Raw genomic sequence first — 25519 nt, 5'->3', positions numbered from 1 at the left:
TCCCCTCTCCCTCCCCCTCCCCCCGGGACGGGGCGGGGCGGGGACAGGAGAGCCCCCTCCAGCCCAGGCTGGGCAGCCGGCTCCTCCCACCACCTCCACTCCAGGTGGGAGGTCGAGGCTGGAGGAGGGGAGGTCTGCATCAGCCCACCACTAACCCCATCTCTCAGCTTTCAGCTCCCCAGGGAGCCAAGTGGAAGCTCTGGGCCGAGAAGTGGTTCTCTTGATTTCCGCTGGGCCTGGCAATGACCCCTGGTGGCAAACTTCTGACAGCTCTTTTTGCTTTCCCAACCTGTCCCCTTCCCTTCACCCCCCACCCCTCCCCCACCCGCTGCCCCGCAACTAAAGTGCATTTTCTTTGGAGAATTTTTCAAAACTCCTTGAAATAATTGGGAACCTCTGGTCTTGCCAAACCTCAGTGGGAAATCATGGTATTAGGGCTGTGACCCAGGAGAAAAAGGACAGGAAATGAAGTTAGAGAAAGGAAATGGTCAGTCCCGCCCCCCACGGCTCCCCAACACCTCCCTATCCCCCCAAACCCCCCACGTGAATGGGGAAGCAGGGACCAACACACACACACACACACACACACACACACACACACACACGCTGTCACCTTCCTCTCAGCCTCCCACACAGAGGCACCTGATGACAATTCCCGAGTTTGCCACTGATGCCAGGACCAGTGCCCGACACACAGTGGACCCCCAGTTAACTGTCATTTGAAGGTGAACAGGGGAAGATGTGACTACATTAACTGGATTTGTGCCACAGCAAATAAAACAGGGAACATGCCCTGTAAAGATGAAAGCCCATCGGCTTTGAGAGCCTGCTCTGGATTTTGGCCACTTGACCTGGTGTGGTGGCCGCATGGCAGCCGAACACGTGCTGGGCACAGGGAGCCGACAGGGCCCTGGCCATGCATGGAGGACCCAGACAAGCAGCTGTGACTCACTTTCCCTGCCCTGCAGATAAAGGGATTTGAAATATTTACTGCTTTTGCAATAGTGATGATTACACAGAAAAATCTCATCTCTAGGCGACTCTGAGTTCCTTAAAAAGGAAAATAAGAAACTTTCTGAGAGAAGTGTTGTGTGGTAGTTTGGGCAAAAGCCGACTTCCTAGTGGAGAGATTTGGCTGCAGGCTTCCTGGCAGGGACCACTCCTGAGAAGCCTCTAATGACCCCATCTCCTGCCCCCGTGTTACCTGGTGTGTTGTAGGGTCACTGGCACCTGCTGCTTTCCATGTGTTGGTGACGGAAATAACCCTTCCAGTCACTCATCACGAGCCTGACTTTCGCAGTAAGGAAATACCGCAGACTGTCCCAATCGGGAAGGCGCTGCGCCTGCAGTCCCTGGGGGGTGCCCACTTGCTGAGCTAGACCCCAGACATCTCCCTTAAAAGAAGAAGCGAAAACGAGACAAACCTCTGGGTTCCCGAAAGGGTTATTCTGCCTTAGCCTGCCTATAAAAATGCTATTGGCTGTTACCTGGCTTGGCCAAAGTACAGCCAGAATGTCTTCTCTCGCCATTCAGTGCATTTGTTATTTTGGCTGAAAGGAAATAAGCAGAACCCTGCGCTTCCAGAGCAAAGATGGAGCAACGGGACACAATCAAGAGGGAAGGGGTAAGTTTGCTGTCAAGAGAGACAGCAAGGAGCAGCCCCACGGCAGGACCTGCTCAGCGTTGCTAGGCGATGCCCTTCGGAGCTCCGTGCACGGCGCGGACCACCGGGGCACCTGCCCCTCAGAGTTCACCCAGCAGCCAGACTTTTACAGGGACTAGAGAGAGGAGACATTTAGATTCAGAGGTTCTTTGGGCTGGAACCGAAATGATGAGACTCAAAGGATGAGTTTGTCACAACTTCCTTCCCCGTAAGAACTTGAGGTGAAGGGCTTCGGAAACCAGCAACAAATCCTTACCCGTGGCCTGTGAGAGTTTTTTGATTTGTTTTGATTTTCGCTTCAGGGCATTTTCACTAACCTTTTCAGCAGGCGAAGAGCTAAGCCAGCACGAAAAGACAGAAAAGATGTTGCAGGATTTGAATTGAACTCAGATCTGCAGCAGAGGTTCCCTCCCTTTTAAGATAATCAGAATTCTTTTTTTTTAGAGACGAAAGATTTTTCTGAACCTCTTCCCACCCACCCTTGCCCTCCATATAATTGCCGTTGTACTTTTAGAGTCTTTTTTTTTAATAATTTTTTTTAATTTTTTTTTTTTTTTTTTTTGCTGCGTTGGGTCTTTGTTGCTGCGCGCGGGCTTTCTCTAGTTGTGGCGACCGGGGGCTACTCTTCGTTGCGGTGCGTGGGCTTCTCATTGCAGTGGCTTCTCTTGTTGCAGAGCACGGGCTCTAGGCGCGCGGGCTTCAGTAGTTGCAGCATGCAGGCTCAGTAGTTGTGGCGCACGGGCTTAGTTGCTCCGCGGCATGTGGGACCTTCCCGGACCAGGGCTCGAACCCGTGTCCCCTGCATTGGCAGGCGGATTCTTAACCACTGCGCCACCAGGGAAGTCCTAGAGTCTTTTGATTGAGGAAAATGCATAAGGACAGAAAGGTAACATAAATTTATTAACACTTTTAAGAGATTTGCATTTTATTCGTCACAACAGCATCTGCTTATATTGATGGGCGAGGTACTTATTTGTGCAAATTATTATTTATTCAGTCGTGGACAGGAGAGCCTTGCCATAGACAGGTTGGGTCCATGCTCTGTAGCTCACAGATTAAGGACAGGTCTGAGAGGTAGAAGTACCTGGGATTTGTTCCTGCTCCATCCTATTCTAGCTGTGGGAACTTGGGCAAGTTATTTAACTGCTCTGTGCCTTGGTTTTCTCACCTATAAAATGGGAATAATAACCATACCACCGCAGAGGGATGCTGGAACAAGTAAATGAGATCATGTGTGTAAATTACCTGGCACAGAGTGGATCCCCCATAAGTGTTATTATTTTTTGATCATCCTTTAGAGCAGAGCACTACTGACATTTGGGGCCGGATAGTTCTCTGCCATGGGGGGCTGGCCTGGGTGTTGTAGGATGTTGAGCAGCGTCCTGGTATCTACTCACTAGATGCCAGTAGCACTCTCGCCCCCGAGATTGCCTGCTTTAGAGATGACTGCGTCACTTCACAGGGATTGTCTTGTCGACTTCATGACAACAAGAACGTGTTAGGTCAAATGTTATCGCCTCTATTGTATAGAAAAGGAGCTGTGAGGTAATCAGAACTCAGGGATTTGGGGGTCAGGGGGGACCCTGGTCTGGTCTGTGCCGTCTCTTCAAAAGAAGTGCACCGCCCAGCTGTGCTCCCAGGTGGAGCTGCAAAAGAACAGAAACACCCTGCGTGGTGGTCCCTGAAAATGAATGATAACATTTTGAAAGGAGATGATTAAACAGTCACAGGCAAAAGATATGGGCTGATCACAGCCACGTGCTCCTGCAGTCCCCCAAGGAAGGGGGCCTCCTCCAGGGATCCATCCAGGGGATGCAGGCTGCCCCTTTCCAGGTGCCTGAGGGCAGACCTGGCCCTTTGGGTGAATATGCACTGGGTGTCCCAGGAGACATCAACACAGAACTATTCCAGTGGTGACTGTAAGAACCTTCAAATCACAAAGTGAAGCCAAGGAGGGATTTAGGAGCTGAGTGGAAGTGGGGGGCCAGCTCAGGCCACAGAGGCTGGGCTGCCAGGGGCCGCTCAGGGCTGGTGGGGAGGGCCCGGCTGCCTGTCCCCTGGTGGCTGTGTGACCACGGCCTCATGGGCCTTTGGGCTCCTCATATGTAAAGAGAAAAGACATGAATCTGGTGTGCATCAAGGACTTTCCGCCGGGAAAAAGGACTCTTGGCCTGAAAGAAACAAATAAGATGATTAGAAAAAAATGCCAAAATGCTTTGGAAAGTGAAAACAGAATTTTTTGTGGAGTGTCTCCACCACCAACTAGTTGAGTGTCGTTGAGTTACTAACTTCCCCTCTGGGTCCTCATTGTTAATAATTAATATCGATAGCAAACCCGTGATATAATGTGTAATGCTTGGAGTGTGTACCACCACGAGCCAGCTGTGGGCCTGTTTCACATGTATGAACTCATTTATTCCCCACATCAGTCCTGTGAGGAAGGCAGTATCATTGTCCCCATTTTACAGATGAAGGAGCCAAGACAGAGAGAAGTTTAGTAGCTGGCCCTAGGCCACACAGCCAGCAGCAGGAGAGGCAGGATTCAACCCCTGGCTCTTGGGCTGCAGTGGCCACGCTCTAGACCCCCCGCAGTGGCAACACCAGGCACCTCCAGCTCTAAAAGTTTATGACGTTTGTCTCTCCTCTCTCCCCTCGTCACTCGGACCTCAAGGAATGTTTGTGAAACTTTGGGTTCATTCCATAGTGTGATAAAGAGGTTTACAGTGTTAATAATTCATAGGGACTCACTTTTCCAGGCATATTTGCATTCTGACTGGAGATGCCTGACAAAGAAAAGTCTGAGACTGAGAGTGTCTCTCTGGCGGTAGAAAGAGAAATTGGAGACAAATTCCTAAGAGAGAGATGGTTTGGGTGGGGCTTGCTTCCCAGAGAGCTTGAATCACACCGTGTCAGAGGGCTAGCCCTGAAGGTGGTTGTTTCACTAAAGTCTCAGAATGTTCTCAACATTTTGAAAAACAGGAAGCCAGTTTACTGTGGGCATGAGGGATTTGGTTCCTGGTTTTTCTCAAAAGCACATCTCATAGTCCCGGCCCCCCCTGGCCTCTGAGGAGGGTCCCCTCTCGTGTCTTGAGGCCACTGAGCCATTTGTCATTTTCAATAAGATGGTCGGAGACCTGGACATCCTCTTCAGCCCCTTCCTCTCCCTCATGCCTTAATCCAGCCCAGTACCAAATTCTTTTCTTTCCCCTCCTGGAAAGGAAAGAAAAGGAAAAGAGAAAGAAAGAGAAAAGAAAAAGAAAGCTTAAGCCCTGAATTTCTCTTACATGCCTTTTTTATATAGTAACTTTATTGAGAATGTAACTCCCAGACCATACAATTCACCCCTTTAAAGTATACAATTCAATATATATTCACAGAGTTGTATATCCATCACCACGATCAATTTTAGAACATCTTCATCACCCCTAAAAGAAACCCCCTACCCACTGACAGTCACTCCGCATTTCCCCCCATCTCCTCCTCTTCTCCCCCAACCCTGGGCAATCACTGATTTATCTCTGTCTCTGTGGATCTGCTTATTCTGGACATTTCACGTAGATGGAACCAGGTGGTCTTCTGTGACTGGCTTCTTTCACGTAGCTTGTTTTCAAGGTTCATCCACTTTGTAGCGAGTATCAGTGCTTCATTCCTTTTCATGGCCAAATAATATTCCATTGCATGAGTATCCCACATTTTGCTTATCAGTTCATCAGCTCATAGACATTTGGGCTGTTTCCACTTTTTGGTTATGATGAAAATGCTGCTATGAACATTTGTGATCAAGTTTGCATGAATATGTGTTTTCATTCTCTTGGGTATATACCTAGGAGTGGAATTGCTGGGTCACATGTTTACTCTGTGTTTAACTTTTTGAGGAACTGCCAAACTGTTTTCCAAAGTGGCTGCACCATTTTACAATCCCATAAGCAATGTGAGAGGGTTCCCATTTTCTCAACATCCTCATCAACACATTTACCTGTCTTGCTGGTTTTAACCATCCTAATGAGTGAGAAGTGGTATCACGTTGTGGTTTTGATTTCCATTTTTCTCAAGGGGTACCAAATCCCTTGATTTTGCTTCCTAAGTAGTCCTCAAAGTTGGTACCTCTTGCTCCCCTGCCTCAGTCACTCCCCTACCCAGGCCTCCATCCTCTCTCAGTCACTTTCCTGACTCCCCTCTTTAACCACTTCTGTGGATTTTCTTCATAAAACTTACTCCAGTTCTAGTTTCATTATTAAATTATTATGTAGTTTTTAAAAAATGTCTGTCTTTCCCATTGGACCACAGTCTTCTTGAGGGCAGCTGTTTTGCTCACTGGACTATAGCGTGGTACACAGATCATAGACAGCTGTCAATAAATATGCAATGCAATGTTTATTGCATCATCCATGAAAAAAATTAATCAACAGTCAATCTAAGAAAGAAATGAAATTTTTATTCGAGCCAACCTGAGGATTATAACCTGGCAGACAGTCTTTCAGAAAGATCTGAGGACTGTTCTTCCTGTTAGAAGTCAGAGCACAGTTATATAATTTTTGAGACGAAGTGTTATACATCAAAGTAACATATTGACAGTTTACATAGTCTAACAAGGTGAGTAGTGAGTTATTGTGACCCCTTACAGGATTGGGAAAGGAATGTTATCTCCTAAGGATTTATCTTGCTGGTGCCAGGAGGATATTGTTTGTTGTTGTTTTTTTTCTTTTCTTTTTTTTTTTTTGTGAGTAGGCATTCCTGTGTCTTCTAAGGGGATCTAGTTAATGTGTAATGCATATGCTTAATGCACACTAAAGGGGAGGGGATAGTGGCTCAAATGGCAGAGAAAATTTTATGTTAAATTTTTCTTTTCCTGCCTTAAAAATAATTTTGTTTCATCAGAATGAAGGCATTTGGACCAGCAAGGTCAGTGAGAACTTGAGAACTTACCCAGAATGTCTTTGCTATTTCCACAAAGGGTGAGCCCTGATTCCTACGGGTCCTTAGAATGTGCCTATGGCTTGAATTCAAGGACGAAGCCAAGGAATAGAAGTTGAATTATGTGCTCTAGGCTTAGACACTCTGCAGCGTGAGGTCTCTGATAATTTTTGCTAGAATCCCATAAAAGCAGTCAGAGAGCTGGCTATCCATGTACTTGGCAGGATCCCACCTGTCTGGGGCATGAACCTCGGGGCACCAGCCAGCTCCCCCACTGAGCTTTGCTAAGGACTTCAAACCTTAGGACCCATCAAAGCAGAATGTTGGAGTTGCACCTGCAGTATGAATGAAGCCTGGTATATTTATAGTTTATCATTTACTGGGAAGGGAATTAGAAGAGGAGAAATTTTAATCAACATTTTTTTCCTTCCTCCGCTCCTTACCTCCCCTCCTTCCTCCCTCCCTCCCTCCGTTCCTTCCTTCCTTCCCTGCTTCCTTCCTTCCCTCCCCTCCTTCTTTCCTCCCTCCCTCCCTCTCTCCCCTTCTTCCTTCCTTCCTTCCACCAAATCAAGCAATAGGACAGCTATAGGGCAGGGATCTTTGTTTTCTCCTCCACTATATCCCTAGTACCTAGAACCTAGAGCCATGGGTGGCTCACAGTGGGTGTTCAATCTGTGAATGAATGAATGAATGAATGAATGAATACCCAGAGCACTTCAGGAGGTGAAGTATAACATGGTTGGCCCTATGCTACCTCCTGGGTGGGGTTTTGTGGGTGGGGTGGGTATGCCTACTTGTGTACCCCCTGCCTTTAGAAAACATGGTGTAGCAACAGCCCTGGAACCCGCCTCCCCTCCTGGGCACCATCCCCTGCTGCCCCCCCACTTCTGTCACCTGCTGCCCCCCTGGCCCGAGGGGGTGGTGGGGCCTGAGGAGAGACTGGAAACCAGAGTCCGCTGCTCCTTGATAGGCTGCCTTGTCTGTGGCTCTTATCGTCTTTACCAGAAACTTCCTGTGAATTAAGCATTTGTTAATTATCTGGTGGAAGAGGAGACGGGCAGTTTCACTTGCAGTTCTGCTCTTGACCGGGACTCCTGCGGGTCCTGCACCTGCTCCGTGGGGTCGGGGAGGGGGTCACTAGCTCAGCGGTCCCCCCCGGGCATGAGGCGAGGCCCAGGTGGCCCCTGTTTCTCTGCCTGTCCTGCTCCTACATGCCTCTCTCAAGAGGTTCCCCCTTCAATTCGGAGGAATGCTGCCCAGGGGAGACACGAGGACCTCAGCTCGCCCCCAGAGGGGCTGAGTCTCATGTGATGGGGACCTCAGTTGTAGTACAGGATGAAGGGCGCCCATGGTGGGTTCAGAGAGCCCAGGCCCACCCCAGTCAGTGGATTCACCTCCACAGCTAGACGCTTCCATAATTAATCCTTGCAGTAACTCCGAGAGGTGTTATTATCCTAACGCTAAAGATGAGGAAACTGAAGATCACAGAAATTAAGCCAGAAAGTGGCAGTGAGCAAATTCAAACTGAGATCCATAGATTCTAAGGGCAAAGCTCTTTCCACTTTTATTTTTCTCCCAATTTTCATTCTTTTACTGATGAATTCCCACGTGTCATTAAAGATTGTCTTAAATGAGTGTTCAGTTACCCAGGTGTCAAAGGGGATATCGTCACAGAATGTGTGTGTTTAAGAGTCCCCAGAAATCTATATTTAAATATTTCTTTCACCGGGCCTTCTGCCTCTTAGAGCAACAGTCCAGAGGCTAAAGGAAGTTAATCAGTGGCCCTAAATCATTAAAAATTTTCACATTTTCTCTCTGATTTTTGGGGGGGGTTGTGTTTGAGGCAGTGCCTGAGTGCACTTGCTGCAATCAGCAGAGGCAGTCCCGCGGCAGGAATGTCACAGAAGCAACTCATACATTAGGTGGAGTGTTGGAGGGGGTGACCCTTCGGTTTTGTTGAGACCCAGTGATTCTCAACCAGGGGCGATTCCCCACCTGCCCCCAGGGACATTTAGCGATGTCTGGAGACATTTAGGTTGTCACAGGTGGGGGGAGGGGTGTCTCTACAATGCACACAGGACAGCCTCCCGTAACAAAGGATTATCCAGGCTTAAGTGCTACGGTTAAAGAAACCTGCTCCACCCAAGGCGCGTGGAGGGTAGATTTCCAGACACGGAGTGGTTGAAAGACCACGGGTCTTCAGATGCCATTACATCCATCTTTCTGCAAGACTCTGAGTAAATCAGGAGTTCCCCGGAACCCCGGGTTGCTTCCTTACCTAAAGCCGTGATCTCTCCTCCTGCAGAGGCTGACACCAGTGCTTGCTTTGGCGACGCTGATAGCTGCCTTTGGGTCATCCTTCCAGTATGGGTACAATGTGGCTGTTATTAACTCCCCTGCCAAGGTAGGTCGCTATGGTGGGTGAGACGCAGCCCCCAGGGAACAGGGAGGTGGGTTTGGAGCAGCCGGTGCCCGGGTGGCCACTAGGGTGGGACTGTACAGACGCTGAGGGCACACAGTGGGACCTCAAGTGAAGGGTGGGGGAAACCCATGAAATAAACAGCGCAAGCCCAAGGGGCTTGCAGGCACAGGGTCACGGGGACACACCAGGTTCTCGTGGAGAGCCAGGCCTGGCTGGGCACATGGTGGGCTGGCCTCCAGGGGTGGGGAGGTAGGTTCGGGGGCACTCTGATCTTCTGCAGCCTTGTAATCCATAGCGGAGTCTGGAGGGGCCGGGATCATCCAACAATGATTCTGTGATTGGAAGCCTGGAGTCATTCCTTTCTGGGGTTAGAAACATCCTGGGCAGCGACTTCCCTGGCGGTCCAGTGGTTAAGACTCCAAGCGTCCACTGCAGGGGGCGCAGGTTCGATCCCTTGTCGGGAAACTAAGATCCCACATGCTGCGGGGCGTGGCCAAATAAATAAATAAATAATGAAGAGAACCAACCAAATTCTTAAAAAAAAAAAAAAAAAAGAAAGAAACATCCCTGGCAGCTTGCCCACCAGAGGCCTCACAGCCCCCCGCCCCGGCGTGGGTGCCCCCTGCTAATTGCTATTAATCTTCACTCCCTCTCCTCCACTTAATCATGTTGATGTTCACGTGCCCAGCTCATCCCATTGGGTGGCCCAACAACGTACACTGTTCTTTCTGCAAAACCAACTCAAATTATTTTGGTGTTCTGTTTTGCTTTGCTCTCCAGCTCATGAAAGCATTTTATAACGAGACCTACTATGACAGAATCAGTGAATACATAAGCGAATTTTCCTTGACCTTGCTGTGGTCGGTTTCTGTGTCCATGTTTCCCTTCGGAGGCTTCCTCGGCTCCCTCATGGTCGGCCCCTTGGTGAATAAATTAGGCAGGTAAGGGAAGGTGAATGTTCAACTCCCTGAAACTCAAAGTTTAAAATCTGGGCCTAAAGCAGAAATCATTATCATAAAACCAGGTGATGACTGCTGCGATGATTTTTGTTTCCTAATGTGGTTAAGAAGACCAGACATTGGGCTTCCCTGGTGGCGCAGTGGTTGAGAATCTGCCTGCCGATGCAGGGGACACGGGTTCGAGCCCTGGTCTGGGAAGATCCCACATGCCGCGGAGCAACTAGGCCCGTGAGCCACAACTACTGAACCTGCGCGTCTGGAGCTTATGCTCCGCAACAAGAGAGGCCGCGACAGTGAGAGGCCCGCGCACCACGATGAAGAGTGGCCCCCGCTCGCCACAACTAGAGAAAGCCCTCGCACAGAAACGAAGACCCAACACAGCCAAAAATAAATAAATTAATTAATTAATTAAAAAAAAAAAAAAAAGACCAGACATTGACCAAGTGTTTGGGGACTTAGGCAATGAAGGTCTCAGGGCTGGAGTTGGGAGGGGGTGATGGGTCTCAGGGTCTGGGGTGGGCATGGAAAGAGCAGAGAGTGCTTCAGAGATCAGGACTCACTCCCGCTCTCACCCTCTCTTGCCTTGAACTCGTCCTTTCCAAAACTTCCTTTTGGCCTTTAGAAGAGTCAAATGCCAGATGGCATGGCCAAGACATCAGGCCCAATGTAGACCATAGACTGATGTTTCTGAACTCTGCTTCCTAAATGAACACAAGATAACTGCTCTGTTCTTTTACCTTGGAACCCAGTAATATGCAAAATGTAGCCCAAACTAAATTCCTGTAAAACTCTGAAATGGCTGAGATTAACGTCAAGCCCTTCAGTGTGAGACCGTGTGGTCCCAGGGTGACCCTCACTGTGAGTGCCATCAATGGCAAGAGCAGAGCTTAAATCTTTGCCCCTAATTCTAGAAGCATTAGAGATTCTGTATTTGATTCCAAGAAAGGTCCTTAAGCCCTCCCACTCCCCTGGTAAATGCCATGGGCACGAGAGAGCAAGCAGCCTTGTTATGAACGGTATTTAAGAGTTCTTCCCCTCCAACCCCCTCCCTTCGAGGATGGGCACACGGAGGCGGGTTGAGGTAAAGTCCCCGTTCTCGGCCACAGATCTAGTGAGCTCAAGGCCAGACCCCAGACCTTGGTTCCTTCTCCAGTCTTTTTCAAAAAGAATCTGAGAATAGAAACATACAAGCTGTGATTCAGGATCTAAGGTCCTGAAGTCTTCCTGGGAGGTTGGTGTTGAACGCACACTTCTCCCTGTGGACCGCCGGTGGGCAGAACATCAATCAAGTCACAGATCTGCAGGATGCTTCTCCTTGAGTGAAGCACTAGCCGTCTGGTCTGAAGATGGAGCTGACAGTTGCTAGTCCAACTGAAAATGTGATAAATGCTATTCAGTTGTTTGTGGTTTTCTTAAAGATTTATCAGTGTTCTTTAAATATCAGTAGCAGCTAACAATTAATTGATCGGTTCCTACTTGCTGGGCTCTATCCTAAGTGCTTTTAGGGGATATTAATTCCACTAATCCTTACAAAAGCCCCATCCCCTTTTCACACATGGGAAAAGGAGGCACAGAGGGTGCTGGGAGGAAACTTCACTTCTGAGCACGTCGTGCAAGTAATATCCACATTGTACTCTGTTGTATCTGGCATATGTCTTCTCAATCGGTTGCTTTATTTATTTATTTATTTATTTATTTATTATTTTTTAAAATTTATTTATTTTATTTATTTCTTTGGCTTGTTGGGTCTGCGTTGCTGCACGCGGGCTTTCTCTAGTTGTGGCGAGCGGGGGCTACTCTTGTTGCGGTGCGCGGGCTTCTCATTGCTGTGGCTTCTCTTGTGGAGCACGGGCTCTAGGCACACGAGCTCAGTAGCTGTGGCACGCGGGCTCGATAGTTGTGGTGCATGGGCTTAGTTGCTCCACGGCATGTGGGATCTTCCTGGACCAGGGCTCGGACCCGTGTCCCCTGCATTGGCAGGCGGATTCTTAACCACTGCGCCACCAGGGAAGCCCTGTTGCTTTATTTTTTAATTGTACATGTAGTATCTTTTTGATACAAAATCTTTAAATGTTCAAGTGATCACATTTAACTCATCTATGATTTTTGCTTTTTGTGTCTTAAGACAGTCTTCCCTACCAGACGTCATAAAGATAATCTTCTATAATTAAAAAAATAATTTTACAATTTTGTCTTTCCCAGATAGATCTGGAATTTTATTTTGTATTTAGTAGGTGAGTGGTGAGGGAAGGCCAATTTTATTTTAATTTTTTTCCATGTAAAAAATCACTTGCTCTCAAATTTATCTTAGTTATTCATGTTCCTTTAGTCTTCTGTGTTAATTTTAAAATCAGCTTATCAAAATCCCTGAAAAAGGGTCCTGCTTGGAATTGATTTGGATTTATCATTTAATTGGAGGAAAACTAAACATCCTTACACTGTTGAATCTTCCTTTTCATGAGCAAGCTATGGCTGATTTATTTATCCCAGAACACATGGCGGTTCCTTGTCTGAGGTTTCATGTCTTTGTCATCAGTTCTGGAAAGTTTTCAGCCATCATTTCTACAGATATTTCCTCTCCTCCATTTTCTATATTCTTCTGGAAGTTCCTCCGTGCCTTTGTTGTTGTTGTTGTTGTTGTCTGTAAAAAGATTTCTTTAAAAAACTATTTTTCAAAAGTTGTGGTGGGAATTCCCTGGTGGTTCAGTGGTTAGGACTCCACGCTTTCACTGCCAGGGCCCGGGTTTGATCCCTGGTCAGGGAACTAAGATCCCACAAGTGGCGCGGTGCGGCAAAAAAAAAAAAAAGTGTGGTAAATATACATAACATAAAATTTACCGTTTTAACCAACTTTTAAGGGTACAGGTTTGTTTTTTTTTTAATTTTTATTTATTTATTTGGCTGCGTTGGGTCTTCGTTGCTGCGTGCAGGCTTTTCTCTAGTTGCGGCGAGCGGGGGCTACTCTTCTTTGCAGTGCACGGCCTTATTGAGGTGGCTTCTCTTGTTGCAGAGCATGGGCCCTAGGCACGTGGGCTTCAGTAGTTGTGGCACACGGGCTCAGTAGTTGTGCTCGTGGGCTCTAGAGCGCAGGCTCAGAACTTGTGACGCAGGGGTTTAGTTGCTCCGTGACATGTGGGATCTTCCCGGACCAGGGCTCGAACCTGTGTCCCCTGCATTGGCAGGTGGCTTCTTAAGCACTGCACCACCAGGGAAGTCCAGTGTACAGGTTTTTGGCATTAAGTACATTCACACTGTTGTGCAACCATCACCACCACCCATCGCTATAACTTTTCATCTTACAAAAACGGACACCATGTACCCATTAAACAATAACTCCCCTTTCTTGTCTTCCCGTAAGTCACCAATCAACTTTCTGTCTCTGTGCATTTGACTACTGTAGGGACCTCATATGAATGAATCCTACAAGATTTGTCCTTTTGTGACTGAGTTATCTCACTTAGCCTAATGCCCTCAAGGTGCATTCATATTGTAGCACGTGTCAGAATTTCTTTCCTTTTTAAGGCTGAATAATACTCTGTTGTATGAATGTACTACGTTTAGTTTATCCATTCATCTGTCAATGGACATCTGGGTTGCTTCCACCTTCTGGCTACTGTGACTAGTGATATTATAATCCTCCCTATCTTAATCTGTCATACTTCCCATCTTCTCTCTCTCTCTCTGTGTTGCTTTCTATGTAACTTCCTCAGGTCTGCCTTCCTATTCATTAATTCTTTCCTCAGCTGCAATTCACCTACTACGTTTTTATTTCAATGACTATATTTTTCATTTCTAAGCTTTATTCATTTGCTTTTAAAATCTATCTTTTTTTGCTATTGTTTTGGATCGTTCTGTTTTATATATGTTCTTGTTCTTTCTATAGTACCCTTTTGATTCCTTATTTTATGACACTACTCATTTATAACATATTTTATGGCTTCTATCTAATCCTGTTGTCTGAAGCTGTGTGTTTGTATGTGCAGCCTCTTGCAGGTGGTGGATTGTTTTGTGTGTCCTGTAATGGTGATGCTTCAGCTCAGGGGGTGGGGGTCCCTGGCTGGGGGACTCCTGGGGAGCCCAATGGGAGGGGCTGCTCCAGAGAAGCTTTCCCTTTGCCTTTGTCTGGCTCTCCAGGGCCCAAGTCCAACTCCAGTCTTGACTCAAATTGGACTGCTTTGTAAGTTGTATTAAGTTTGATTTTTTTTATAGGTTTTCAGGAGATACCCTTTATCAGCTTACATTAAGTTCCCTCATTTTTATAGTTTGTTAAGGTTTTTTTTTAAATCATGATAGATATCAAATTTTATTGACTTGCTTTGCTACGTCAATTGATAATCCTATATTTTTCCCCAGTACAATCTTTAATATGGTGTTTTTAACCTTGAAAGATTCTTATATATGCTGTTGAATTCAATTGGCTAATATTTCACTTAGGATTTTCACATCTATGTTGATAGGTGAGATTGGCCTAAACCTTTCCTTTAATGCCCTCATCCAGTCTGGGTTTCAAGATTACACTAAAATCATGTTAGTTTGTGGTTGCAGAACCCTTTACTGTATTGTAATATGCGAGCCTTTCCCTCTGTTCCCCACTACTGATGCCCTCTGCATCGGGGTCATTTACATCTGCTCCCACAGAGAATATTCCCACACCAGGCCATGAACTGGACCTGTATCCATCTTATGTCAACAGCAAATCGAACAACAGAACAGCAACTGCTGTAACTGAGCAGATGCTCGGCAAACATTTGTTAAAGGAGTGGCAAATCCTTAAACCAAACCAACTGGTATTTTGTCCTCTGCAGAAAAGGAACCTTGCTGTTCAACAACATCTTTTCCATCGTGCCTGCGATCTTAATGGGATGCAGTGAAGTTGCCAGGTCATTTGAGATGATCATTGTGTCCAGACTTTTGGTGGGAATATGTGCAGGTAAACAATTCTGTGATTCGGGATGGTCAGAGGGAGGGAGAACAGGCACCTGGGGTCTGAACCAATCTGGGGTCTCTGAAGCATACAGGTTCAAGCTGTTCCTACACCTCTGCTGTGGGTAGATGCTTAAGCCCCTGCGTTATAGGGATGTGTGTGGACCGCGGGCAGATCTTCACTGTGGAGTTTCCTGTGAAGAAAGCTGTTCTTTGAAAGACTGAGATACAGAATCTTAGGACCGGACTGGTCCTTCCAACCAATCCTTTATCTCAATGTTTTCTAAACTGCAGGTCGGGACTGATACTGACCAGGGTTCTTGGCCTTCCCCAATCAACAGAAATTGACTAGAGGCCAAACAAGAAATTCAGGCAAGGCTTTGTTGGGGCCCCTGCAGCCGCAGGAGGGAGCAAAAACAAGTAACAAATTCCCTTGCTCACTCCCCGAGGCGGGGGCGAGCTGGTTCCTTATGCGGTGAGGGAAGAGGTGTGTCCAGGCATCAGGCCAGAGGAGTGGCTTAGGTGTTTTGCCCACCCCTCTGTGCTGTTGAGTGCAGGGGGCATGCGCAGTACCCTGCTTTTGCTCCAGACATCCAGTGTTTTCTCCTGGCTCTTCAGAGGTGACAGTTGGGTTTTTTTTTTGGTCTTTTTGTATCTTTTTGTCCATAATTTGCCGCAACTACACATGCACACAGTTATTTTTAGTCCCTTATAGTTTCTTTGCAGCTGGTTGCTCAAGGAGATGTTTGTCCAGGTGCAAACACTGCAGCAAAGGGTCCCAGGTCCCAGCCTGTCTCAGGATCAGTTGGTGGGTGGTGACATCTGTTTAGCAAACAGTGTTTTCTTTTTTTTTTTTTTTTTAACTAGGGTAGACTGTGTCACATGTAGTAAGGATAAGGATTGTCTTCTGAAACGTTTCAGTTCTTTATCTTTATACGTATGTGAAAACCAAGTTGGATGTAAAATGTATTTCTGTATTTTGCACCGTGAGTTGTGGTCAAAAAAGCTTGAGAAATTATCAAATACATGAATCCCTCTACCAGAAAAGAGTTAATGGTAGCAACCTCTCCAAAGCCATTCTGCCCAGGCCGGGTTTCCCTGGTTATAGAAAATTCCGCCATGATGGCCTCAGACTGAAGAGACATGATTCAGCCATGCTGTGGCCTTCCTCCAGGTTGGCTTCCTCTGTAGGCAGAAGGGCCAGGGCCGTCGAGGCAAGAGAGGCGCCCACTCTCGGGGCCGTGCACTGCAGGGTGGGCCCCCAAGGGTAAGCGCCCCTGGAAATGCTGCACCCTGGGCGCTTCACTCGCCCCCCACCAGGCTGTGGCATTGCCAAGTGACTCGTTCTCCTTCCAAACACGGGGATCGGGATGAAGAAGGGAAAATTTGGCCGGACGTCAGCAAACCCCTTCCCTGGAGTTTACTGACAATAGAGGAGACAGCAAGGAGCCTGGTATTGGGGGAAGTGGCGAGGGATTGCAGGGCTGGGGAGATAAAGAGGAAAACAAGATTCCCGAAGAGAGAAGAGGTCACCTCAAGGAGGGACTGATGGGCCCCCTGGCAAACTTCATTCATTCTAGCTTTCCCTGAGAGCACCTGGACATTTATCTACCGTCTGGGCAGGAGTCCCGAGGTGCCTGGCCCTGCTCCTGCAGGTTTTCCCTGCAGCCAGGCTCAGCTTTATGAAAAATGGACGATTCCTAGAAGTTGTTGGCAGTGGGCAGGTGCTGTCACGTTTCTATTGACAGCCAACAATTCAGAGTTGGTTCCAAAATAGAAATGTTAGGCTCCAATAGAAAAATCACAGTTTAACATCCCAACCTTTGCTTTTTTTTTTTTTTTTTTTGGCCATGCCACACAGCTTTCCGGATCGTAATTCCCCAACCCAGGCCCTCGGCAGTGAAAGCACGGAGTCCTAACCACTGGACCGCCAGGGAATTCCCAACCAACCTTTGCTTTTAAATAAGCATGACTTCTGGTCAACAGTTCTCAAACTTTTTGGCCTCAGGACCCCTTTACACTCTTAAAATTATTGAGGGTTCTAAGGAGCTTTTGCTCGTATGCGTTATACTGATCAATATTTACCATGTTAGAAATTGTAACCAAGAAATGTATTAATTCATTTTAAGATCACAATAATAAGCCCATTACATGTCTTTATGAAAATAATTCTATTTTCTAAAACAAAATAATTTAGTGGTATTGCTTTACGTTTTTGCAAATCTCTTGAATGTCTGGCTTAACAGAAGACGGCCAGACTCTCAAACCTGCTTCTGTGTTCTGTTGGTGTGATGTCAGAGGGCATGTGATCTCTGGAAAACTGGTCAGGGAACGAGAATGAAAAGGGCAAGTAACATCTCAGGACGGTTCTGAAAACAGTTTTGATCTCACAGACCCCCTGAAAGGTGTCAGGAACCCCCTGTGTCTTCAGGTCATACTTGAAGAACTCCAGCGGAAGCCTAATCTATTTGCTGTTCATTCCTTCACGGATTTCCTGAAAAGTCAGGAAAGGGTGTCATCAAGCCCTGTGGTACTTAGACACCCTAAAAACGAAGTAAACGGCCACTCTGACCATGGGGGTTCAGGGTCAATGCAGCTTGGACCCCCAGATGCTCAGTTTGCTGGTTTGCTGTTAGTCAACATCTTTGATAAGAACACTTCATACTTTCACTAATGGAATTTAAACTTTAAAAGCTGCCTCTCTGACTTTGGTGTCAGAACAGGCTGGCCGGGGGTTGCCCCGTGGAGTTGTTTTAAGACAGAATGAGACCGTCCTCCACCAACATGAAGGGAATCCCATCTCTTCACAGACCTCCTGGTGTTTGTCTCTCCGGTGTTGCTGTTAACTAAGTTCAGAAGCACTTGGCCGTGAGAAGCAGCCACCAGGGCCTGAATGGTGACCGGGCAACACGAGGGCCTCGCTTTCTCCATAGCCCTTTGGGCACTGGGCCTGCAGGGTCCCCCCCGTCCACCACACAAGACACCTAAGAGCTGCTCTAAAGACTGTCCCTCTTTGTCTGAAAATCAGAAAGAATTGGTATTAATTAATGAACAGTGATGTCCCTTTTAAAATATTAAGCAGAATCCCACTACTGGGCATATACCCTGAGAAAACCATAATTCAAAAAGAGTCATGTACCACAATGTTCACTGCAGCTCTATTTACAATAGCCAGGACACGGAAGCAACCTAAGTGTCCATCAACAGATGAATGGATAAAGAAGATGTGGCACATGTATACAATGGAATATTACTCAGCCATAAAAGGAAACGAAATTGAGTTATTTGTAGTGAGGTGGATGGACCTAGAGTCTGTCAGACAGAGTGAAGTAAGTCAGAAAGAGAAAAACAAATACCGTATGCTAACACATATATATGGAATCTAAAAAAAAAAAAAAAAGGTTCTGAAGAACTAGGGGCAGGACAAGAATAAAGACACAGACGTAGAGAATGGACTTGAGGACACGGGGAGGGGGAAGGGTAAGCTGGGATGAAGTGAGAAAGTGGCATGGACATATACACACTACCAAATGTAAAATAGATAGCTAGTGGGAAGCAGTCACATAGCACAGGGAGATCAGCTCGGTGCTTTGCGACCACCTAGAGGGGTGGGATAGGGAGGGTGGGAGGGAGATGCAAGAGGGAGGAGATATGGGGTATATGTATATGTATAGCTGATTCACTTTGTTATACAGCAGAAACTAACACAACATTGTAAAGCAATCATACTCCAATAAAGATGTTAAAAAAAAAAAAAAGCCAAAAATAATAAAATAAAATACTAAGCAGAGATGTCCTTGGGCAGAATTGCAGAGCTTGAAAACTTGGCCGTCAGTTTCCTCTTATCTCAGTGCTATAAAATACCCTCCCATCATCAGCAGCTCCAGCCTCCCCTCACCCCACACTGTTGCCCTTGGTCTGCCCTTGGCCACAGCACAGACCCCATGTCTTTCTGAGCATCAGCTTGCCTCTGGCTCCATGTGCGATACTTGGACCAGTAACAACCCACCTGACCTTCCTCCCAGACCCCCAACCTCTCATTGGACTTTTAGGAGAACTAAATGGGATAATATCTATGAAAATACTTTAGAGCCTATAAAATTAAGTTTCACCTATTCATAAGGGGGTCAGATATCAGTAAGATGGGAAAACCAACAAGTTCAAATACTGAGGATTCAGAAGTAGTTCAGTCATTACACAAATCCCAGAATGCAGTTAGTCTACAATATATATTTAATTTTTCAATGCTTACTGACAAATAAAGCTTGTGCTTCAATGTCTATGCATCAGCTTATTATGTAATATACAGTCTCAGAAGGTAAAGCTGGTGGGCAGGGGTCCTTGGCCTTTTATTAACAGGTTTCCCCCCCAAGGAGCAAGAGAGAAGAGATAGTCTAACCACACCTGGGCTTTTCCTCTCCGAGACCAAGCCAATCAGGAGGGAAGACCTGAGGTCCGGCTGGCCTGTGTCCCCAGGTGACACCAGTCTGGAAGCAAACGCGCTGTCCATGAACTTCTTTGGTCAGACTATTTTCTCTTAAAGTTTAAAAGGCCTAAGAATTGCAAGAGGGGTTGTTTGTTTACTCCTGCAGTTCTGAGAAAGTTTCAGCCCAACTAATGCGATTGCTGAGGAAGAATAAATGTGTTTGAAGACAGAGCTCATCCCTGCCAGATTAATGTTTCCTGATGGTGTCTTTATTTCACCCTCCCTCCCAGGTCTGTCTTCCAATGTCGTCCCTATGTACTTAGGGGAGCTGGCCCCTAAGAACCTGAGGGGGGCCCTGGGGGTGGTGCCCCAGCTCTTCATCACCGTCGGCATCCTTGCGGCCCAGATCCTGGGTCTTCAGAGTCTCCTCGCAAACGAAGAAGGTGAGCTCAGGACACCTCAGACCCCCAGCCCGTTCCTATGAGCTGGTCTTTTCTCTCTGAACGATGGGGCCCCCGCACAGCCCTGACCCCACGGTGCTGAGCTGGAGGTTGCCCAGAGCGGGCCTGAACAAGTTGGTGGGGACAGACAGACTGACGTTCTCTAGTCCCTCTTGGGACACGGAGGAGGGAGTTGTGAGGGAGCAGGAGGTGCTGCTATCTTTCTCTTGGTTGCTTGGTGGCTGTCACACAGGGACCCGGGGCATGGTAATGACGGCCACCAGGGTGCCAGGCTCTGTGCTTAAGGCCTCCGGCACCATTGCACTGGAGCCTCCCAGCAATGCAGCTGCCCAGGGGCCCATGGTCATCCCATCACAGACCAGGAAAGAGGGTCACAAGACCCAGCCTCCGTGGGTGAGGTGGTGAGCCTCAAGGGCCGGTATCCACACCAGACCCAGACTTCGAAGCCACACCCCCCCACCCCAAGAGCCTGGGGCCTGGCACATAGTAGGTGCACAGCAACTCATAACTGTCGTTGTTTTTGCACGACCTCCCTTTTTTTTTGTCTTGGGTCTCGAACCTCTGAAAGGGAAATCACCACTAACAAAGCACGAGTCAAAATGGATGGGCCAGACACGAAGTCTTTTATATAATCCATTTAATCCTCCAAACAACCTATGAAGCATGTACTGTTATTATACCCATTTTACAGGTGCAGAACCTGAGGCATAGAGAAGTTGGATCACATGTCCAGTGTCTCCTTAGGACACAAATGCAGGCAGTGCAGGCCTGAGTCCGAGTTTAACTACCATCTCTCCCACCTTTCAATCGCCCTTGTAAAGAGCTGGGACCAGGAGTGGAGGAGCTAGGTTCCTGTCCCCCGGTGATGGCACGTAACCAACCAGCTGGACCCAGAAACAGCCACGGATCCCTGGCACCTGCGAAGTGCTCTGTGGTGTGTGGGAGGGAGCCATGGTTCCACCCAGGGAGGGGGTCTCAGAGAGGGCCTGGGCTTGTGGGGGCGGGTAGGACCAGCATTCCAGATGTGGGCAGAGGGGATGGAAGCATAAAGTTCTTTGGGCATGCAGGGAGCCGCAGGTGTTGTGGTGGACTTTCACTTTGTCCCTCCATCCTTTATGGTGACTATTCAGCCATCGGTACCCTCCTCTAGACAAGAGTGTGGAGGGCAGGGCTTGGCCTTCCTCATCTTTGACTCTCCAGCACAATTCATGGCACATACTAGGTGCTCAGTGAAGAAGGAAGGAAGGATGGCAGGAAGGAAGGAAGGCCAGAGAGAACAGTGTCAGGGTTCTTGGAAGTGCGTGGGCAGTCACAGCACAAAGGCTGCATAGAAGTCATGGGGGTCACGATCGGAACAGGGTGTCTGGATTTGGCAGTTAGGGGTCACTGAGATCTCATGAGAAGAGTGTCAATGTAGGGGGTGGGGTGGGGGCCAGAGGGCAGACGGCAACGGCCCGAATGGCAGGCACGTCCATACTCGCTGCAGTCTGTGCAAGGGTGATAGAAGCGGGACCCGGATCAGCTAGGCCCTGGATTCGGAGCCAAGAGGTGGGAGAAGGTTGGGAGGATGGGGATTCAGGGTTCAATGTGCTTGAGTTCAAATCTCAGCTCTGCTCCTAAATAACTGATCTTGGGCAAGGGAGCTACATGCCCTCCAGGCCTCGGTGTCTGCAGGTGTAACATGGGGTTGATCCTGGTACCTGCCTCCTGACATTGCTATGATGGGGAAGTGGGCTACATGTGAAAAGCCATTAGACTCTAGTGCCTGGCACGCTGATGTCTGCAGTCATCACCTCCTGCATAGGAGAAAAGGGGTGAGTCGGGCGTTCACAGCTCCTAGAAGGAGCCTGAACCACTCATTCACTTATTTAACCGTTTTTATCATGTGATGTAACATATATAAGGGTCCAGAACTAGAACTACGCCGGCCCCCTGTGCGTCCCTCAATCACAGCCTTCCCGCCCCCAAAGGGAGCCATTGTGCCAACATTTATGATCATCGCATCCTTACTCTTCCCTATAGTTTCACCACTTTTCTAGAAGATAGAGTTAATTTCCCCTGTTCCCGGACTTAATACAATGGAAGCACATTGTGTGGAACCGCATTGCACCCAACATCGCATTGGTGGGATTGGCTCCTGTCCTGACTTGCTTCATTTTCATCACAGTATAAAATTCCATCTTATGAATGAACCATGACTTATGCATCCATTCTACTGTGTGGACATTCGCCTTGTTTCTGGGTTTTGTTTCTATAACCAGTGCTGCTCTGCCCTTGTCCTTCCGGTGTCCTGGTGGCCCAGGCGTGCGTTCCTGAGCGGGACTGCTGGGTTAGAGCATGTGGGTGTCCAGCACCACTAGCTCCTGCCAGACTGTCCCCTAAAGATGCCACGTGTCCACACAGCGGTGTGGACACTTCCCACCTGCCCACATTCTCGTCAGCGCTTGGTGTTGTCAGAATTTTTCACTTTGTCCATCTGATAGGTGGGTAGTGGCTATTCATCAGCATCCATTCTCTAAGTATTTAGAGTGTCCGCTCCTCGTTAGGCACCATCCTAGGTGCTGGGAACAGAAGAGTGAGAAAGATAAAGGCCCTGCCCCCAACCCCGACCCCCAGCCTGTGTTCCAGCTCCAAAGAAAACCAATCAGGATGATGGGCCAGAGCGGCTCCGTGGGGCAGGAGGCGGAGAGAAGCAGGAGAGGAGGCTGGGGCGCCAGCTCTCACCTAAGACTGGTTTCCTTGCAGGCTGGCCCATCCTCCTCGGGGTGACCGGGATCCCCGCGGCACTGCAGCTCCTTCTGTTGCCCTTCTTCCCCGAGAGCCCCAGGTACCTGCTGATTCAGAAGAAAGATGAAGCGGCTGCCAAAAACGGTAAGGCTTTCCCAGGAGACCAGGAGAAAGGACGCAGGTTGCGGCATCTTTGCCGGGGGGAGGGGGGTGCGCGGTTCAGCCCCCAGCGCCCACTCTGCTCCCTCCCCCAGCGCTGAGGAGGCTGCGCGGCTGGGACGACGTGGACGCCGAGACGGAGGAGATGCGGGAGGAGGACAAGGCCGAGAAGGCCGCGGGCTTCATCTCCGTGCTGCAGCTGCTCAGAATGAGGTCCCTGCGGTGGCAGCTCATCTCCATCGTCGTCCTCATGGGCGGCCAGCAGCTGTCGGGAGTGAACGCGGTACCAGGGCAGCCGGGGCCGGGGCAGCGGGCAGGCACGGGGGTGGGTGGGGGGAGGCATTCGCCGAGGGGTCCAGGCTGCCCGGCCGGCCTCACCAGCCTCGGGGGTGGCCTTCCAGATCTACTACTACGCAGACCAGATCTACCTGAGCGCTGGGGTGAGAGCACAGGATGTCCAGTATGTGACGGTGGGCACAGGCGCAGTCAACGTGCTGATGACCGTCTGCGCCGTGAGTGTCCCCGGGCACCTTGAGAGTGGGGAGTCTTGGCCCAGGAAGGAGCCCGGATCTCGGTGGCAACGTGCCTCTCGGTCCCCTCCTCTCTAGCCTCTGGGCTGTCCTCAGATGACAGCCTGTCTCTTGGGTGGGGGGGCGGTAGCCTGTGGCACCAAAGATGGAGACCCGTCCCCACCGTCCACTCTGGAAGCTACGCCGTGAGACGTGGCTCTTCTCCAGCGTCTCACACTGGGGACCACCGCCTGTGCCAGGGCCACCGCGTGACAAATGGGGCCCCTGGACTGGGCAGTGCGGTGGCCCGCTGGCCATTCAAGGACACACACACACACACACACACACACACACACACACACACGGGCGGGTGGGCACACAGGGGAGGTGAGCCGGCTGAGCCTCCCACTTTTCCTCGCCCTTTCCCTCCAGGTTTTCGTGGTGGAGCTCCTGGGGAGGAGAGTCCTTCTCCTCCTAGGCTTCTCCATCTGCTGCACCGCCTGCTGCGTGCTGACGGCCGCCCTGGCTCTGCAGGTGAGGAAGGTGCGGCCTGGGGTGCCGCGTGCCCTCGTGCACATGCGCGTTATCACGGCGAGTCCGCTGCCTGGGGATCACGTGCAGCCCTGATCCCCGCCCCAGCAGCGCATTGCCCACTTCCAGCCGATATTCCAGGGGCATCCAGGTGGCGCTGCTTGTAGAAGGGGGGTGCCAGGCGCCCGCCTTCCCAACCCAGGCAGAGCTACTGGCCCTCCGGGAACCGAGAGTCCTGACGCTCCCGTCCCAGGTTGTCTCGGCTTTGCCAGGTGTGATCCAACTCTGTTTTCTCCCCACAGGACACAGTATCCTGGATGCCCTACGTCAGCATCGCCTGCATCATCTCCTATGTCATAGGACATGCCCTTGGGCCCAGTATGTACCCCAGAGCTGGTTCTGTGGTTTCACTGCCCCTCTCCTGTACCACCAGCCCTAGAAACTTCTGGCCTGAGCTCCTTAGAGAGGCTCCAGGGAGGGACGAATTCGGCCCAAATGGCTTCTCTGCCTGTGTCCTTGTGGCAGAGGGGTTTGGGCAGAGCATGACTAGAGCGAGGACAGTTAAGCAGCCTGTGTAGGCTGGAGCATGGTGCCTGTGTGGTTGGCACAGAGAGTCTTGCAGGTGGTCATGGGCCCCCTTTAGGGACATCACAGGATGTCGCCTGTTGTGCCCGACTCTTGCTAGGGGCCTTCTCACACTGCTTCTCCACGAGACCAGGAGTCCTGGAGACGCACTGCTCCGCCTTGGGCCGGATGCCCCTGGAACCTTGCATGGGCAGGGGCTCCAGGACCCTTTGTGGGCTTGCTCGGCCGGCAGGGAAGACAGCTCTTCCTCTTCTTCCCCAGGTCCTATCCCCGCTCTGCTCATCACCGAGATCTTCCTGCAGTCCTCCCGGCCGTCTGCCTACATGGTGGGGGGCAGTGTCCACTGGCTCTCCAACTTCACTGTGGGCTTGATCTTCCCATTCATTCAAGTAAGTGCGACCCAGGGGCCCCAGATGCACAAAATACTCCAGCAGTAAATCGAGAACCTTTTCAAGAACGTGGACCCTCTCCCCTCCCACAGGTGGGCCTCGGAGCCTACAGCTTTATCATTTTTGCCGTGATATGTCTTCTCACCACCATCTACACCTTCCTGGTTGTCCCCGAGACCAAGTCGAAGACCTTCATAGAAATCAGTCAGATCTTCAGCAAGATGAACAAAGTGTCAGAGGTGCACCCAGAAAAGGAGGAGCTAAAGGACTTTCCGCCCTCTACTGCGGGGCTGTAACTCGAGAGCAGGAGCCTGTTAATCAGGTCTGCGTGGAGCTTCCCTCCTGGGCTATGAATCCAGAACTAGGACAAGTCCGGTGTGGAAGGCAGACCCTGATGGGACTGTCGTAAGGGCTTCTGTGCGGTTCTTAAAGCCAGGCTGTCCCTTTCCAGATTGACCCGTCACCAACCCCAGGGCATGCCGGGCAGCTGTCCTTCAACCATGCTGGGTCAGCCATTGTGTGGCTCCTGGCAACACCGGCTCTTATAATGAAAACTATTACCGTGGTGTTGAGATGGAAGGAATCAAATGTGGCCAAAGAAACTAATTCTTCTCCAGTCCCGTAGTCTGCCGGGGGCCACGGGCACGTGTTCAGGGTGGAATCCATCCTCTTGTGAGATCCATCTCCAGAAACACTAGTTTTGAAAAGTATGATGTCACAAGTAATGATGTCTAGGAATCTGGGAAGCAGGTCCCTATGGAGACTTTAACCAAGTCAGAGATTATTGTTCCCAAATTATATTATTAGAGGACAATAGAATTGCCTCTGTATACTCAATAAAACAAATATGA

At 49.2% G+C, this 25519-nt stretch overlaps 1 protein-coding gene across 2 annotated transcripts; it reads left to right on the top strand.

Annotated features, from left to right (window-relative positions):
- The first annotated feature begins 1509 nt into the window (after positions 1 to 1509).
- Positions 1510 to 25519, top strand: SLC2A5 (solute carrier family 2 member 5). 2 transcript variants are annotated; one of them, XM_068538822.1, is made up of 12 exons: positions 1510 to 1624; positions 8883 to 8981; positions 9780 to 9940; positions 14764 to 14888; positions 19598 to 19750; positions 22514 to 22639; positions 22750 to 22937; positions 23056 to 23166; positions 23596 to 23697; positions 23997 to 24072; positions 24541 to 24668; positions 24761 to 25519. In XM_068538822.1, the coding sequence occupies exons 1-12, from the start codon at positions 1592 to 1594 to the stop codon at positions 24962 to 24964; spliced, it is 1506 nt and encodes a 501-aa protein (XP_068394923.1). In that variant the 5' UTR covers positions 1510 to 1591; the 3' UTR covers positions 24965 to 25519. The 2 variants fall into 2 exon arrangements, with proteins under 2 accessions (XP_068394923.1, XP_068394924.1); XM_068538823.1 differs by lacking the exons at positions 8883 to 8981; positions 9780 to 9940 and having other exon boundaries at positions 1561 to 1624.

This window comes from Eschrichtius robustus, chromosome 3 (assembly GCF_028021215.1).
Source record: "Eschrichtius robustus isolate mEscRob2 chromosome 3, mEscRob2.pri, whole genome shotgun sequence".
In the NCBI taxonomy this organism is placed as follows: Eukaryota; Metazoa; Chordata; class Mammalia; order Artiodactyla; family Eschrichtiidae; genus Eschrichtius; species Eschrichtius robustus.
The sequence above is the reverse complement of the archived record's forward strand: the minus strand, read 5'-3'. Positions and strand labels throughout refer to the sequence as shown.